General features: G+C 29.9%; 1 protein-coding gene across 2 annotated transcripts in view; it reads right to left on the bottom strand.

Annotated features, from left to right (window-relative positions):
* Positions 1-222: 222 nt before the first annotated feature.
* LOC142324038 (zinc finger protein basonuclin-2-like) overlaps positions 223-17482 on the bottom strand; it is a 410165-nt gene continuing 392905 nt past the window's right edge. For both annotated transcript variants that reach the window (XM_075364637.1, XM_075364629.1), the window contains exon 6: positions 223-7550. In XM_075364637.1, coding sequence (XP_075220752.1) covers positions 4494-7550 — 3057 coding nt within the window. In that variant the 3' untranslated portion in view covers positions 223-4493. The remainder of the gene's footprint in view (positions 7551-17482) is intronic.

A 17482-nucleotide genomic window follows, 5' to 3' on the forward strand; every position in this document is an offset into this window, starting at 1 on the left:
AATGAGCATGTACATTTTTTTACAGTCTCTACGCAAATATTTAATCTGGGATTACCGTATATTGTAGGATAATTATCGACCAAAATTTAGATTTTAGTTAGAAGAAATTAGGAAATGTCAGAATAAAAAATACAACAATTATTATAATTTTTCTTTTAATTATTTATTAATTTATTTTTCAAACAGAAGCTGCAATACGATTGCATCACAACGTCTAAATTCATACATACAATACGAATATTAATATATTTTCACTTATATGTAATATTTATATATATATAAAACGAAACGTACATCGATAAATGCAAAGTTTATACAACAGTTTTTGAGTATTAAAGGTACCACTGTGTTTTTTTTTATTTATTATATATACATATATGTATATTTTATTATACGAATGACCGATCTATTTACATCTATTAGTCGAATATATTTTGATTTTTTTTCTGTCAAAACTTCATATTCTTATTTAAGAAGACTTCTTCTTAAAGTCTTTTGTCTATATTCATAAAATTATTTTGGGTTAACAAGTAAGAGATCATGTTTTACTCGTAAGTCCAGTAATAAGTAGTACAAAATTATAATATATAATAGTAGCATATATATATTTATTTATTTATATAAATTAACCAGAACGATGGTATATTTAAAAAAATGATTATCTGCAACGCAGAAAAATTCATACATATGTACATTGTAATACAACGAATAAAAATTTACATTAATGTAATATAAATTTATATTGTTATAATAGTCCTAAATTAACATGAAGTTCTGTTATTTAAAAATTAAATATTTAAATGTAGTAATAAATTCACAATTACAATGATTTTCGCGTTATAAATTTCTTGTTAATTAAGCGACATTTAATTTTATTCAGTATTAATGTAAAATGAGAAGTATAAATGCGTATGGTATTATACATTAAAAATTACAATTCCGTTGGAAAATCTCTCTTTATTAAAATTTTACGAAATATAAACAAAATTGATTCACATTAATTATAATTATAACAAATTAATATAAATGAAACTATACTAAATTTTTAAATAACCCTGGTAGATCATTATGAGTTACTTTTCTAACTACGCGTAACGAATTAAACTTTCAATGAATACGAAATTAATGCGTAATGATTAATACATTTTTGAAAGCATTAGTTTAAAAAAAAAACATTTATTTAATCCAATTTTTTATTTATTTGTGTAAGAGACAGTTCAAATTCAAAAAATAAATATAATTAAAAAACCGTATAATAAATTATTACACTTTTTTGCAATGTTAAGTGTAGTTTTTGAAAATTATTTACTTACGTATATAGTTCTTATTTATGTATCTATTTTTGTGTCGACAGTAAATAAGTTAATATTAAATATTCTCTTTGGAATATTTACTATTCTGAAGAGAAATATTTTTAGCAGTTTGCATAGCAACAGTTACGGTCATGTAACTGCTAATCGTCTGTCATTCGTTTGATAGTTTCAACTGTTTATTCTAATTTTACATTCCATCTTGTAAAAATTTATAAAAAATAAAATTAAAACAATCTAAGGAATAGATACTTTATTCGTATCTATTCGCAAATTTATTTTTGCGTACTATTTAGTCGCAGGTCTTACACATTCTGCCGATTAATATATTTAAAAGCTCTGTTATATAACTTCAATAAATAAGAAAAACTGCTTAAGTAATTTAGTTAACGTATAATTAATAATCACACATGTTTTCAACAGATCAATATTTAAAATTACATTAATTAACGAGCAAGGAACAACTGCGGTTATAATAATATACATTAACAATAATAATGGTTCATTTAATCGTATAATAATCTAATCGTATACCACAGATACATTTATAGTAAGAAATAAAACCATTAAATAATGAATCTTACTTCACATTCTAGTAAATCAAGTTTATTTATAGTTTTAAAGTAGTTTTTAAAAAAGGTACATCGACTTAAAGCTATTAATATCATAGATATTTAAGAATAAATCCATCGGTTTCAAAATTAATCAAATAAAATTATTAAAAAAAAAAATCAAAATTGTACAAAATTAATCAGCAATAAAGTACACATTCTGCTATTATGAATTTAAAATTGTATTTTGTTCGCATGTAAATACACAACGGAAAGTGATTCCTTTTTATTCATATGTTTAGTAACAATTATTAAGTCGATTGACAATAATAACTACGAACTGACAAATTTGTACTAATGTGTAACACTAAAATTTCAGAAAAAAATAGTTAAATTTAAGCACTTTGATTTTAAAAAGTTTATAGTTTTAAACCATTTAAATAACTTAGATATTGAAAATCCATACCTTTAAGAAATTCATCCGGCGCAAGTACGGTATTTTATTTTAAATGTTATTTTTATACGTATCGAATAAACTGCTCCAGGAGCCGTTTTAAAAGAACTAATCGAAAAAAACGTTTTAACTTCTCACAAAGGAGCTGAAGAATATTCATGACTTAGAAACCGATACATATAGTTCCTGTTCGTATAAGGAGTAAATATAGAGTCATTGACTTTCACAGTCCTTTTAACCACATTTTTCTAAGATAGGAATGTAGATAGATCATTTGTAATATAAATTGTTAAAAATATATATATATAACTTATATATTCTTAATCTTATATTATATATATATATATATATTACTTCTTAGGTTTTCTAATACATGTCAATAATTTTCTTTTATATCATGTATATTTCTCCCTTCTTTAATTATTATAGTAAGCTAAATGTTGTGAAATAGTACATTTTTTCGATTCGCTGTTATTTTTTAAACACTTAATGAATAAATTAAGCTAGGTAAAGATCGTACCGATAGATAAGACTGTCTTTTAACCGATAAAGAAATGAGACATAACTAGGTTATAAGTAAATAGTTGGCTATCTTACGCGTTAAAAAACAGCTTTAATCCAGACGACAAATGAATTAAAATTTTGAACTTCAGTTGCGTACTATATGAATTGTACTTTATTGCGTTTTAATAAACTTAAATATTACAGAAGAGTACGTACAGATAAATAAACAATATAAACATAATTTATGAAAATCAACTCTACAACAAAGCATGAAAACATAATAAAATATTATTTTTTTCCTTGTTGTTTTTAAGTACAAAAAAAACGTACTGTTTTAAAAATGACTACAATTAAAAAATAATTTTAAATAAAAATCTATATTTATTTAGGTTGCCTAGATTAACTTATTGTAATTAACAACACTTTTGGAACAAGAAATTAGGTATCACACTGTTAATTCGACAATTCCAGTACTGCCAATTTGTAGTACAATGTATTTTTTCACCGTAAAAACAGATTACCTTATACAATGTGTATATATATATATATATATATATATATATATATACATATTTTTAATGTTTCATCATCTTATGTAATGATTCGCATCTTGTTTTCTTATCACTGTTAAGACAAAATATTCGTTGAAAATAATTACATAAAAAACTGTACATATAAAATACTAATTACACATAAAAATTTGATTTATTGCACTTGTCTTAAGACCGTATTTCCACATATTACAGATTTCGTAATAAGTTCATATTAAATAATTACAAGTATAATCGTTACTGACAAGTTCATGCATTATATATACAAAAAGTTTAACTTAAAAAAAAAATCGTAAAATGTTGTAACAACTACACAAATTTAGTAAATATATTTTTAACTTTGCATCGGTTAAAATATCAGTAATTCCACACGTAGTGAACTATCATTATTAAACAAGAAAAAAGGTATTTCAAAATAATTTATTCGATCACTAGTAATTTATTTACATTACTTTCATTTTTTTTTAAATGAAAGGTGAAGAAAATTATAACAGCGACTGAAAAGAAAAAAAAATAGAATCGAATTCTTATTAGACGGCCTCAAGAAATTTAGTTTTAACCAAAATGATGAAAAAAATATATTACTCGCATATAATATTTTGATTCCTACGCTACACAATGCAGTAATTTAGGATTATATACTTTGTATCATTAGAGGAATTACTGACTGAAATCATAAGTACAATTACGTAATTGTGAATTACGAAATTCCGATCGTGAGGTAAATTTTTTTTAGCAGTTATTTTTCCTACTTTTAATATCGATTAACATTACGTATATAGTTTCGAACATCTTATTTTTCATCCAAAATCTTAAACTGTAATGTCTCGAATATCAAAAATATTTTTTTCCTTTCTAAGAATAAACCTTAAAATTACGATACCTTTTTCAAATTGTGATTACGTTTGCAACGCAATTAAAAAACATAATAATAGAAAATTGCTTAATTTATATAATTTAGTGTTCAGATTTAATAAATCGTTCTAGTTTTACACTCGGTATCATATGCAGACATATTTTGTAAGAAGATTAAATGTAGATTTAAAAGATGTATTTTGTGAAATTTTCATTACGATTAAATTTAAAAAAAGACTTTTTACCACCAAAGCGGGAGTGGGATGGGTCACGATGAGTTCTGACGATGTATACATTCGGTTTCACTATGTAGATCACGTCGCCTTTGTGTCGGAAATGATAAACCACAACCTGGTTGTGTACATCTCACCATTTCCTGAGAATGATACTGCAAGTAATGATCCTGCAGAGCTGTACTTCCTGGAAGGCTTTTTTGACAGAATCTGCACGGAAGAAAGCCATCTTTCTCCTGGAGGTCATCATCCTGAGCAGGAGAAGCTGGTGACGGTGGAGAATTGGAGCCAGAAGAATGTCCATTTAGTCGAGGTGCTCCAAGATGAGGGAAAAAACTGTGTAACGGGGGCATAAAAAGAGGAGGATGGGGTTGGAGACGATCACCATTAAGTAAACTTGGTGGTGGGAGATGAGGCGGTCCTAGAGACCCTGGATCGTAGAATCTTGATAAAAATTCACTATGGAACCCTCCAGGGCCATCAAGAAACATGCTACTAGCTTTATCCCCTAAGGAAGTCGATAAAAGTTTCCTATGTAAGTTTAAGTTAGCACTATGCCTGTCTCTACTCCGTTTAGATGGGAAGGCAGCGTTACAACCTTCAACCGTGCATTTATGCATCAGCTTTAAATGTACATTTTGATAGTGGGTTTTTACACCGAAATGATTTTGAAACACTTTACCGCAAGCTGTACACATTCTAGGGTTATCTTTGTCTATGGGAACATCCATTGCTCTAATAAATGCTCCGTCTTGAAAATGACCGTAAAGCAAATCACTGTTGTCTTCAGAAGGGCAGTCTGAAGTGGATCCTGAAGACCCTCTAGACTGTGATCTCGCAGGACTTCCAGGATCCCCAAAATGTCCCTGAGACAGATTTTCTAGTTGTCTTAAAGCGTTACATGAGTCAACGGATTCTTCACTTTTACATGAATCGTCTTTCTCATTCTCCTTTTCTTTCTTCTCATCATTTTGTCTAACTTCGTTTTTTAGATCATCTTTTTTTTCATCTTTATGGATTTCCTGTGAATATCTTTGTTCTTGTTCATCTTTTGGCTCATTTTCATTTTTATTATTTTCCTGTTGAGTTTCTTCTTTTTGTTCATCTTGCTGCTGCGATTCTTGTTGTTGTTGTTGCTGCTGCTCCTGCTGCTGCTGTTGTTGTTGTTGTTGCTGCTGCTGCTGCTGCTGTTGTTGCTGTTGCTGCTGCTGTTGTTGTTGTTGTGGTGGTTTTTGCTGCTGTTGTTGAGGCTTTTGGTCGTTATTATATGTCTCTTGAAATTTCTCTGGCAAAATTTGCTCAGAATCTATTTTTTTATTGCCGTTTTCATCACTATCTTTTTGATTTTGATTAGATTCATCAGTCTTCTCTTCATCGTTATGATGAAATTGTGACTCATCGATTCCATGAAACACTACATCTCCGGAAGATTCTTCATCAGTCATCATACCTTCTTCATCAGTCATCATTTGTGGTTGAGCACACCGCGTTGGATTTTGGCTTTTTCGCTTTCTCATCGCTTTAGAAGAAGCTTCAGGACGAATACTTGATGAATCTTCATTGCTGTCTTCATTGTATTCATCCATATCCACATCTGACTCAGAAAGTTTTAGTTTTTTATTACTACCATCTTCCGTACGGCCGCCATCACTCCGTTTATCGTCGTTTTCTTCATCTTCTCCTACAACTACAATACCTTCTTCTTCTTCATCGTCCATGAGGTAATCTTCATTAATGTTTTCTTTCCTACCTAGGCTTAAATCTAAACTTTGTTTTAAATCTAGAACGGCTGCCTGTGGAGGAGGAGTTAGTAAAGGAAAGGATCCAAACGAAAGAGGAGTTAATGCTGAAGCCGGTAAAGGTGGTATTAAAAGAGGATGAGATTGAGCACTTCGACCGTCATGAGGAGATATCTTACGACGTAGGTGAGGAGAATGTAACTTCGGATTCGGATTTGCACTATGTCTATTCCTAGATCGTCTTGAGCTAAACATCATATTACAACCTTCTACTGTACATTTGTGCATTTCTCTCAAATGAACTGCGGAGAAATGTATTTTTAAAGCACCTTTATCGCAAAATGTTTTTAAACATACATTACATTGAACTCTTTTCTTTCCTGTCGCAGGGTTTATGAGTTGCGTTCCAAGATTTAAAGGTAAACTAGACGATCCCCACTGTCGTTTTACTGGGGTACTAGCTTTCCGAGGGTGACCTCCGCCAGGCGGTCGGCCTGGCCGCCCTGTAGAAATTCTAGGTGCATCCCTACTAAGGTTTAAAGCACTATGAGAGTCTTCATCATCATCATCGTCTTCCTCTGAACCTAGATCACTACCGGCCGCACTATGTAAATCTAAAGGTGTTGGTAGGGGGACTGTCGGTAGCGGAGGGGGTGGTGGTGGAGGAGGTGGTTGGGGTGCTTGTACAGTAGTAGGAGGAGGAGCAGGACTCGTGACACAAAGGTTCATTAAACCGGGAGGGCTAGAATCAGATGTCTCTGAAGTTCTCCTTCGTTCTGGACTTCCTTTTACAGGTGGTATGGTGGCCATTTTACGAAAATCAAACGGCTGCATGTTTTGTAATCGATTTAACGGTGAAACACTAATAGGGCTGTTACAAATACTACTAGGAGGTGATGATGGTATAGGTCCGTTGGTTGTTGGCAGTTTCAAAAAGGACATCGATGGAACAGCAGCTGAAGGAGGGGGAGGTTGTTTCTGAATCGGTGGTGTGGACGGCCTCAATGAGGCTTGTTGTTGATGTTGCTGCTGTCTTTCTTGTTGATGTTCTCTTCTTTCTTGTTGTCTTTGTTCGTGTTGTTGTTGGTGTTGCTGTAATGACTGAAGCGATTTTATGCTTATTTTTGGTTCCTCTTTACGACTTGATGCGGCTCGCTCTATAAACTTTTTAATGTCAGATTCTATCCGGGGAAGCTGACCCAGTCTAGTATCTCCCATTCCCGGGAGACCGTGAAGTAAAAGTTGTTGCGTAATTGCTCGAGTTTCTCCGAACCTGAGGAACTGCTGGAGAACCAGCGGTTCCTCTTCAGGGCTACAGATATTCCACCGGTCCAGGACTGCTCCGTGAGGTTCCTGTCAAACAAAAAATTGGTTTTAGAGACAATCTTTTTAATTCCTTTTAGTTAACTAAAAAGTTCAATTTATACATTACATCCTAAACGTCCAATTTTGTTTTTATGGACTCTTTTTACACGGCTTGTGTAAGCCGATTGCTGAACCGTTTTCTTATTTACTTTTCAATTATTAGTTTATTAGTGTCATCTTACCTAGTATTTATCTCAATTCTTAAATATCTCATATTTATTTCACTATTAATTTAATATTTATTATCAAAATTATTATTCTATTAAAACTTTATTACTGATTTAAGCTGACAGATATGCAAAAGTTTTTTTTTTGTATTTTATTCACTAGATCATTTAAAAATAACCAGAATTTAATTAACAGTTTCACGTCGGTTTTGAGCCTCACTAACTAGCGATTATTTGCCAGAACATGATAAAAGGAAATTTTATTCTTTGTTTGGCTGCACTCTATTTTAAATATACTTCACTCATTAGCCGAGTATAACTTAACACAAAGATAATTAGATTGTCCCGGATTGAAATGCAGGTTAGGCTTGGGATTTTTCACACGTTAGAAAACTTTTCCCCACGGTATTTCCACGCGCAATCTTGAAGCTAATGTGGTAAATTAATAATCGAAAAAAACGTTTAGTAACTACGTCGTACTACGGTACATTTTACTATTTATAAATGATAATTTAGCGATAACAATATTTTAGTGTTATGAATAGAATGTAAATTTATGAAATGTAAATTTTTCCAAAACTAAAAATAATTTAATCTGTATGAATAGCCTATCTTAGTCCTATTTCTTGTAAACATTGTATTTTGCTTAATGAAAGAATTTTTATTTGTGGCATACGATTAAAAATATTACTGATGAAAAAGTATCACACAGTAATATCAGGAAAAAGTTCTTTTTTCCTTTTACATATGATGCAGGAAAAGGTAATGTGAAAATAATATTTATATTTTGACATTAATGAAATTATTTTACAAAATAACTTCGTTTTATATTTTATTATAATAAATGTCCGAAACAGTATTACTAAAAGAGAAACAGCAAAGAAATTAAAATAATATATAATCGTATCCTTTATTTCTTCTTTGTCTCTATCTATTCTTTCTGTCTATCCTTTCTTCGTTGTCTCATTTTTGGTCCTATTTTTCTTTACATGCGGTTATGTTCATTACTACTTTTTTTTTCTATTTCACCGGACTATTTCATTGAACAGAAAAAAGGTATACATCAAAATCGTTACTTTTAAAAATACTTTCTGAAAGCAATACTTGCAGGCACAGTACATGATAATATTAGTATTACTTTCTAACTTAAATATATATTTACGCGTAAATAAATAATATAGAATGAAATAAAAATATAAAATATTGACTAAAATAAAGTAGTTAATAAGAAACAAGACAAAAAAAAGATGTGTATGAAAAAGCTGGTTAGAAGACAAAGAATTCATTATACAAAGATAATTGAAAGCCTGGTCGGCAATAACCCTGCGGGACCATTTATTATAAGCCAGTGACAAACATGATTATTATACTCGGCTGGGGTCCTGCTATATATATTCTATACTGAGCTACAGAGGGTATTTGAATAAGACGACCGAAGACCGCTGCTGCTCCTTGTTTCTGGCCATCGGATCTCGCCTGTCTTCTGCGGTTTGTCTAACTCATTTCTCGTTTCTCCTAAGCTATTTACTATCTCTTTCTTTCTAGCTCTCGATTCTTTTTATCATCCTTCGATGTGAATTCGAAAATTAATTACCAGCACGGCATAAAACACGAAGACGGCTTCTTTTCCTTTAAGTAAGATAATTTCATTCATTTAATTTCCCAATAAACTAAAATGTAGAGGCTCACTCGTCATATTTATACTTCTAATATTAACAGAATTGTTAATTAACTTTTTATTTTATTTATTTCCTAATGTTTTAGCAATATTAAAAATATCTGGTATCTTAGTTTTCAACTAAAATGGCATCCTGTGCGTATGTTATCTGTTTGAACTATATTGCTTTGTTCATGATTAATTCATTTCATAAGTTCAAAGCTTGTACTGGGAGTATAGAATGGAAATTTTTTAGCGCATAGAAATTATCTATTCTGATCAGGATTCGAATCTAGGATTTTCCGGATGGAAAGTTGAAATGCTAAAAATACACCACGGAGGTCCGGTAATGAATGAAAAGCTCTTTATTAACCAGTAATGGGAAAGGAACTTATAACATTTTAAAATGAATTTTTTTATTATATTTTCAAATTAAATTTTAAATCTTATAACCAAAATACTAAAAAGGTTGCAGGGTGACTGAAAGTTTATTTATTGTGTTTTATAGATTATATAGAATGAAATTATTCTTTAAATAAACTTTTTGTTAAAGGTACCATGTGCCCAAAATTAAAAAAAAAAAAAACTATCAGGTGAACAAGTTTAATATACCCAAGAGTTTATAATAAAATATCCTACACTGATTATTGCAAAGAAATATCTAAATAATATTTTATATATATATCTTATGAATAACAGTGTATTATAAAAACAACGTTAGGGAAGGAACATGATACTTATTACGAAATAGTAATAATATAAAAATTTTACCTACAAACTAATTAGATAGCCATAGGGTATTGAAATCCTTTATGAAAACATAAAGGTATCGATGAAGTTAAAACGTTACAGAAGAGTTAAACATTTTATAACGTGTTTAAACGTTTTAATTTTTTTTAAATGTTCGTTGAGTTTTTTGTTCAACTCAAAACAGAAACAAAGACAGCATCGTAGTGATTATAGTGATTTTAAGGAAACGGCCAAAAGATCCGATTAAGCTACTGGTTTGCTCTGCAATTACTGCACTGACTATCGGACTGAGGGAGTGAATAAGATAGAAAAAAGAGAGATTGAGTAAGAAAGTGAGCTAGAGAGAGAGAGAGATCGATGTGCCGTGAGGGCGGAGTAGGTAACTTAGACAATCTAGATTCTTAACCCGCCTTTACAATCATACCTTCTCAAGCAAATAATAACTTTAAATTTTAAGAGGAGGGACAGGTCCGCGGGTTTTGTGTCTACCTTCTTTACTGTACGTCGATCAGGATATCAAATAGCAGGTTGGACATAAACGTCCATTTCATCAGAAAACACGATACGAATTAGAGATCTCCGTCTTTTTTAATTCTTTATAATTTACGAATACCATATAAAACGCCTGACTCATCATTAAAATAATTGTTACCTGCTTCTGTGTGTAAGAGCATCTGTACTTGTATGTATGTTAATATTGTCTATAGGATCCAAAATATATACGTAATTAAAGCTTAGTAATCTTTACATAATTATTTACTTAAAAAAAAGACTTTTGGCAAGCATACGTTGCCGCTCAGGACTTCTCAGTGTTCTTAGATATATTAATCAAATGATGAAACAAATCAAACTTGAGAACTTAAGCCAGACGTCACTATATATAACAGAAACTTGATATGAAAAAAGGGGAAACATGACTGATTCTATACGATTATTTTAAAGGAAATATTAATGTATTTTTACGATAGTAGACCGACAATGAAAGAAAACTTTAAGGAAAATGTCAAATTTTGTTAACAATTATTTAGATTTTTACTTATCATTTTTAAATAACATTAAAAGAGAGATTAATAGCGTAAATATTGTAATGCAAGAGAGAAATACTTTTTAAAGTCTTGAAAATGATTTACAGTTGTTTCTTGTTCGATGTAAAGATGAGAAATAATGTAGAGAAGGGAGGCTAGGGTAAGAGAGATACTCTGGTCAGATGTACGAAAGTCGAGTCAAGATAGAACAGCAGTTGAGTTGAGTTAAGTTAAGTTAAGTTAACTATATTAAGTTGTTTGGTAGAACAAGTAACACATATACACACACGCACGCACACACACACACACACACACACACACACACACTTCATGAGTGAGTCCGAGATAGCAGACGTGTTAAAATCCCGTGGGACATCTTATCCTGTAGGACACGTCCAGTCCTTGTTTGGAGAAGTTGAGAAGGCCCCTGCGGCCCACACACATTCACCCTTTCAACCCACTCACTGGTCGCCCAGTAATTGAATCACCCATTAAACTGAACGCAAAGGGGTTACCACTTGCCTGATGCTGCTGATGATGAGGGGTATATAGTTTCTGCCTTGAAAGCTAACCCTTTCAAAAACCCCTTCGCTCTTTACCCAACACCACAACAACTGCCCTTAAGTGAGTCTCTTTCATTAGGCCGTATCAAGTTAGAGGAAAAATAAAAAGTATATCTTGCAGTTTTCAGAAAACATCTTCATCACTAACATGCGTCAGTTAAATATATATATATATATATATATATATATATATATACACAAATAAATTATACGTTCGTGCAAAAACACGCACACAACACATACATACGCGCGCACGCGCTCTCTACCTAAGCATTCCAATGACTGATTAATGCAGCCTACATAAACCCTTTTAGGCTTTTTTTACAACTTAGAAAAAATTGTTTTGACATTCTATACTCTGCAACTATCATTTCCGAGCAGATCAATAACTACATTGAATTTTTGCAATCTACTTTTTAACTTGTTGAGTTCTAAGAATTAGTTCGCGTTAAATCGAAAATCTTATAAATTATCTCGCTAGGGATTTTAAAATAACTTTTGTGATAAATATATGGATTGAAAATATTTCAAACAAAATTATTTTTTAAGGAGAGAATATTTTTATAATTTAGACTACCATTAGATTAAAAACGGATGCTTATCTATGTTAATGTTTGAAAATATTACAGTCGTAAAATTGTAAGTCATACAGAACAGCATTAATGAAAACAGAATTTAAGGAAAATGACGACTTTGTTCTTGAAGTACCTGTCACATCAGTTAATTCACCTCGTATTATTTTGCTGAATTTTTAATTAGTCTATTCAGAGGTTTTAATCTGTTTCCCCTATTGTCTACAAAAAGTACGCAATAACATTAAATTATTGGTATATAATACCTTTCCCAAATTTTTTTCTACGGCCGAGACAGATTTTTAGCACCAAAAATGTAAGCCACCAGAAAAAAGACTTTCTCTAAGAATAATGAAGTTTACTATACAGTCAACTTTAAAGTTAAGTTGTAGTAGACTTGTAGAGCTAAATATCATTTGTATTTAGCGGGCTTTAAATGAACCGAACAACAATATTTTCGACTTAATAAAACACCTTTACTGTCTCATTCCTTAACAAGTCTGGCACGGAACTTGTTACTCTTTAGAAAGATAATATTACTATTGTGAGATATTTTTATTTCACGACAGTATTTGTCTTCGACACCTAATATTCTACCTTATTATTTTAGATTTTTTAAGATCTTACAATAATTAAAAATCTTCTAATAAAAGAATTTACTAGGTGTCATATTTACTTTACAAAAGCTAACATTAACGTATACAAAAATTATTTTAAATATACTTTCTTTCCATCAATTTTGTGCATTACAGTTAGTATCACAACCCATCGGTTTTTTCAAGGAGAAGAACTACCTTATACGAAGAAGTACTCTTCACGTGCTTTCTTAGATGATACTGCCTCAAAATTCTTTGTAAATACATTTTTAGTCCAGCAGTTAGTGTCAACCTGTCCAAGTAGCCATCTGTGTAGTAGAGCCACAGGTAGCAAACCATTTTTAATGCTCTGTCGGTTATAGTTACAACATTCGTGAAACGGTAATATAGAATTTTATAAATTTGGTTTCTAAAGTATTAAATTAATAAAAAATCTATATTAACTGTCTTCAGAAATATATATACGTTATACAGAAATATATATATGTATACATTATTAAAAACAAAGAAGTGGTTTTCAAATTTTGTGGTCGTCAAGCGCAGTACGACTGTTATTGAACTTGACGAAGTTTATTTAAGGGAACTATAGAAAAGGGCTCGATTTTGATGTGCTACCTCCAGAATGAAGCCCGAAGGCACTTTACGGAGGGAATTCAGTAACTGAAGGGTCAAATGCTTGATAGGGAGGTTGTATTTCCACACGAATTGTAACGCTCCACTCGAATGATCCCCAATCAATCCAAAACTTGCTCTGCTCATCTTAGTTTCTCTCTCGCTCGCTCTTTTTCTCTGTTGCACTCTTACTGTTTCGCCGTTCTCCGGTCTAGCAAGCCCTTCATCTATTAACCCTTAACAACCCTTTAGGATATTTCAATGAGACTTCTGTGTAAGCAAAGTTACTGATAAACAATAACCGATGCGCATACGCTAAAGTTAGTCTGTTTAAATAAAATTTTATAATATAAAAAACATATATATATAGTTTTTTTTCTATCCGCTAATAATTAATTAATAAATTTTCTCAAACGTTTCCAGATTTTTATTGGAGATAAGAAGGTAGGTTACTTAAAACAAATTATTTTCAAAAATAACAAAATTAAAACTTTCGCTACAACTGGAAAAAATCGAATATTTTATTTTTGGATTAGACTTTTAATACTTACAATAACATATAATATTGTACGATAATTTTTTTTTTTTTTTAATTTCTAAACAAAGAGTTGCACACAGGAATTCACATAGCCTACGTCTAAAATTGATCTTACGTCTGATTAGAATATTTTAATTTGTAAATAATATAGATTCTTCCATAATAATGCTTTTCAATTCATTTACTAATGTTTAAGTGAACTACTTCGAATGAAGGATGAAAGGTAAACAATTTTTTCACCATATTAAACTCGGTATTGTGATGTTTTTAGAATTTGAGAATCTTTTATCGATTTAATAATATAAAAATTTGATCCGGTTGAAATAAATTAATTTTACATAGACTATGTAATTATGACGCTGACAGGCATTGTAATTTTGAACATTTATTGCTAAATAACATAACATTATTTAGTAATAATGCAACCTAAAACACCATAGCATATGATCAAATTATATATAAGTATAGTTACGTATTACTTTTTGTTTTATAGATATTAATACTTGGCTTACAGAAAAAAATATGATTTTATAAAATATAAGTTTCTGGGGACGGTAGAACCATCAGCGACAAAACAATGACGTTATCTATACACCGTAAACAATGAAAAACAACAAAACTGCAACATAAATTCATGAGCACGGTTATACTTTTAAATAGGTAACGAACAAGAACGAAAATTAAATGGTCTATTCAAATTTAAACCTTATAAATCGTTTTTAAAGCGTAAATTTAGTCTGTGGTTTGCGTGTTAATTAAAAAGTTATCGTTTTGTATAAAATAAACATGATGAAATTAAACCATTTTATATATTTTTATTAAAAAGTTTTTTTTTAATAATTTCTACAATATGAAAATTATAGTGTTTAAAAAGAAATATGTTATAACATTTTATACAATTTTTAAAATTACTAATAAGTATACATTGCACACCCTTTTAGGTAAAAAAGTATACCGTTATAATACACTAATGGTATTGTAATAATCTTATTACAACCTTCTTATTATGAAGGTATATTTTCTTAAACGATGTTTTTTTTTGTAAAGGCCGGCCTACTATTTTATTTAGTTAAACTCCGGGTTTTATATTAACTATGAAGTATACGATAATTATATTGAAATTATATATGAATCTAACCGCGAAGATAATCGAAGGTAAAACAAAAACTTAACAGTCGAAGAACAAAAAATATGAAGAACAAGATCTGTGACGTATATTTTTTTCAGATGATATAAAGAAAAAATATAAAATAAGGAGACAGAAACAGCTGGACAAGATTAGATAAACACCGTAACTAAATGCTTTTGTTCTTAAATTATTGTTATTAATGGAATTTTGAAAATTGTTAGGAAGTTTAAAATAATAGAGAAAGATTTTGTTACGTCTTTCATTATGAAAAAAATTATTATGTTCGTTTTATGTGTCTTCAGGGTTAATTTTTTTTATTACTGAAATGATGATAATTCGATGTAGAAGATAGAAAATACAGTAGAAGGACCAAGGACGGAAAAATTGATTCTATCAATTAAATCGCGGACAATCGTTTCTCTTTCTTTCTTATTCCGCTGTTCCACTTTAGCCTACCTTCTCTTTCCCGGCACACCGTCTCCTCCTTCTTTGTTACAGGTAGAGCTATTAAAGGGGTGTAAAACTTGAACTACGTTCGTTTACCACCCAACTATTAGCAAGTCAGACACGATTTCCATTTGATTACAGTTTTACCGGTTCGTGTGCTATTAGAATACGACGACGAAACTACCAATATGTTTTTTAAACATACTCAGGTACATTTAAAAAAAACATTGCTTATCACATATAGAACTTACTTTTTTCAATTACCTGAACACGGTTTCTTAATTCAATTTTAATAGTACATTTGCAAATTTGCATCCGTATAGATGCACATACTTATTAAAGTACACAATTTCACATAAACGTACACAAATAGACACATATAAAACCATTAATTATTAACTGTAATAAAAAATAATAATATAGTATAATATTAATACCCGACACATTACAGTACAATACAAACAAGAACTTTTTAGGCACAAAAGGGGACTTGCTGATAATGTTATAAAAGCAGTCCACAACGAAGAGATATTTAAAGAATTGGTATATGGCGGTATTTTTTTTTTTCGTTTAGTTTTTTTAGTTAAGCATTATTTTTAGTTGTAGTATTATATATACATAAAAATAATAAAGAATTTTTAATTAATAAAAAAAAATTGATTTTTTTTTGTTGGTGTTAACAAAATCTAGCTCGTGTAAATAGTTGTAACACTTAAAATAGTAAAAGGCAACGTACTGATAAACCAAAATATCAAAAATAAAATATAAATTGGTAATTTTTATTTTTACAAAAATCGGATGTTGCTGAAAATATTTTTAGAAAAATTAATTTGAAGAGAACAGTGTTTTTTGTTTTAAATAATTTTAGCCACTTAAACAGGACAAAAATATCTGAAAATGTTGCACCGAGTAACATTTATATTTATTAACTGAAAAAACCTTTACGACAAAATTTGAACTCTATCATACGAAATAGAAAAAACATTATTACAAAAAAAATTATTGTATTTCTGAGAAGAACAATCAGATCATATTACAGGAAACCGGAGATAAAAAAAGCTTAACTTTACGCTACAAATGCAAAAAGAGTAATTGACCTGTAATTTTGACTATAGTTTAATATTTAAAGCCTATCAATTATGCTAAATAAAGCTGATAAAAATAATTAGTATAATTATTAAAAAAAAAACAAAAAAAAAACATAGACTAGCACAAAAGTTAATAATTTAAAAATATTAACTGAATTATGAGAAACATTTAGTATAAAAAGAAAACAATGTAATTTAATTCTCTCAAATTTTACATATTTTTTAATAGGAAAATTGTAATTTTTTTTTACTGAAGAATTATTTGAGTGTTTTTTCATCTACGACAAGAAATATGATCACTGACTTAATTTATTTCTAATTGTAAAACTATGCACTTTCACAAATTTCGAGCTAAATAATATTACCATAATACACTTCGATTTAAAGAAAACGTAAATTAAATAAATTATGAAAAAATTAATATCGTACTTTTGACATGTTCTTACAAAGACTAGATTCATAGTAAGCCAACAAACGTGTTTGCCTTATGTGAAGCAAATTATCGCGACTTGTTATTAAATAGTAAGAAGTGTAACTGCTATACCTTAATATTTAATACTTTTAAAAAAGTAACCTTAGTATGCGCATTTTAGCTAAAATTGGAATACGTATTTTTAATCTTAGGTTTGCATTGCTACAAAAGTCTTGGAAGCAGAACAACTTTTTGAGTCATTAAGAAATTCTTACAATTCTCTAGGAATCAAACTACAACCTTGCAGATTTTCCGTTGCAAACTCTACTGGTGGGGGTTCGTTATTATTCTATTTTGTAATAAA

The sequence above is a fragment of the Lycorma delicatula genome, chromosome 1 (assembly GCF_047948215.1).
Source record: "Lycorma delicatula isolate Av1 chromosome 1, ASM4794821v1, whole genome shotgun sequence".
NCBI classification, from domain to species: Eukaryota; Metazoa; Arthropoda; class Insecta; order Hemiptera; family Fulgoridae; genus Lycorma; species Lycorma delicatula.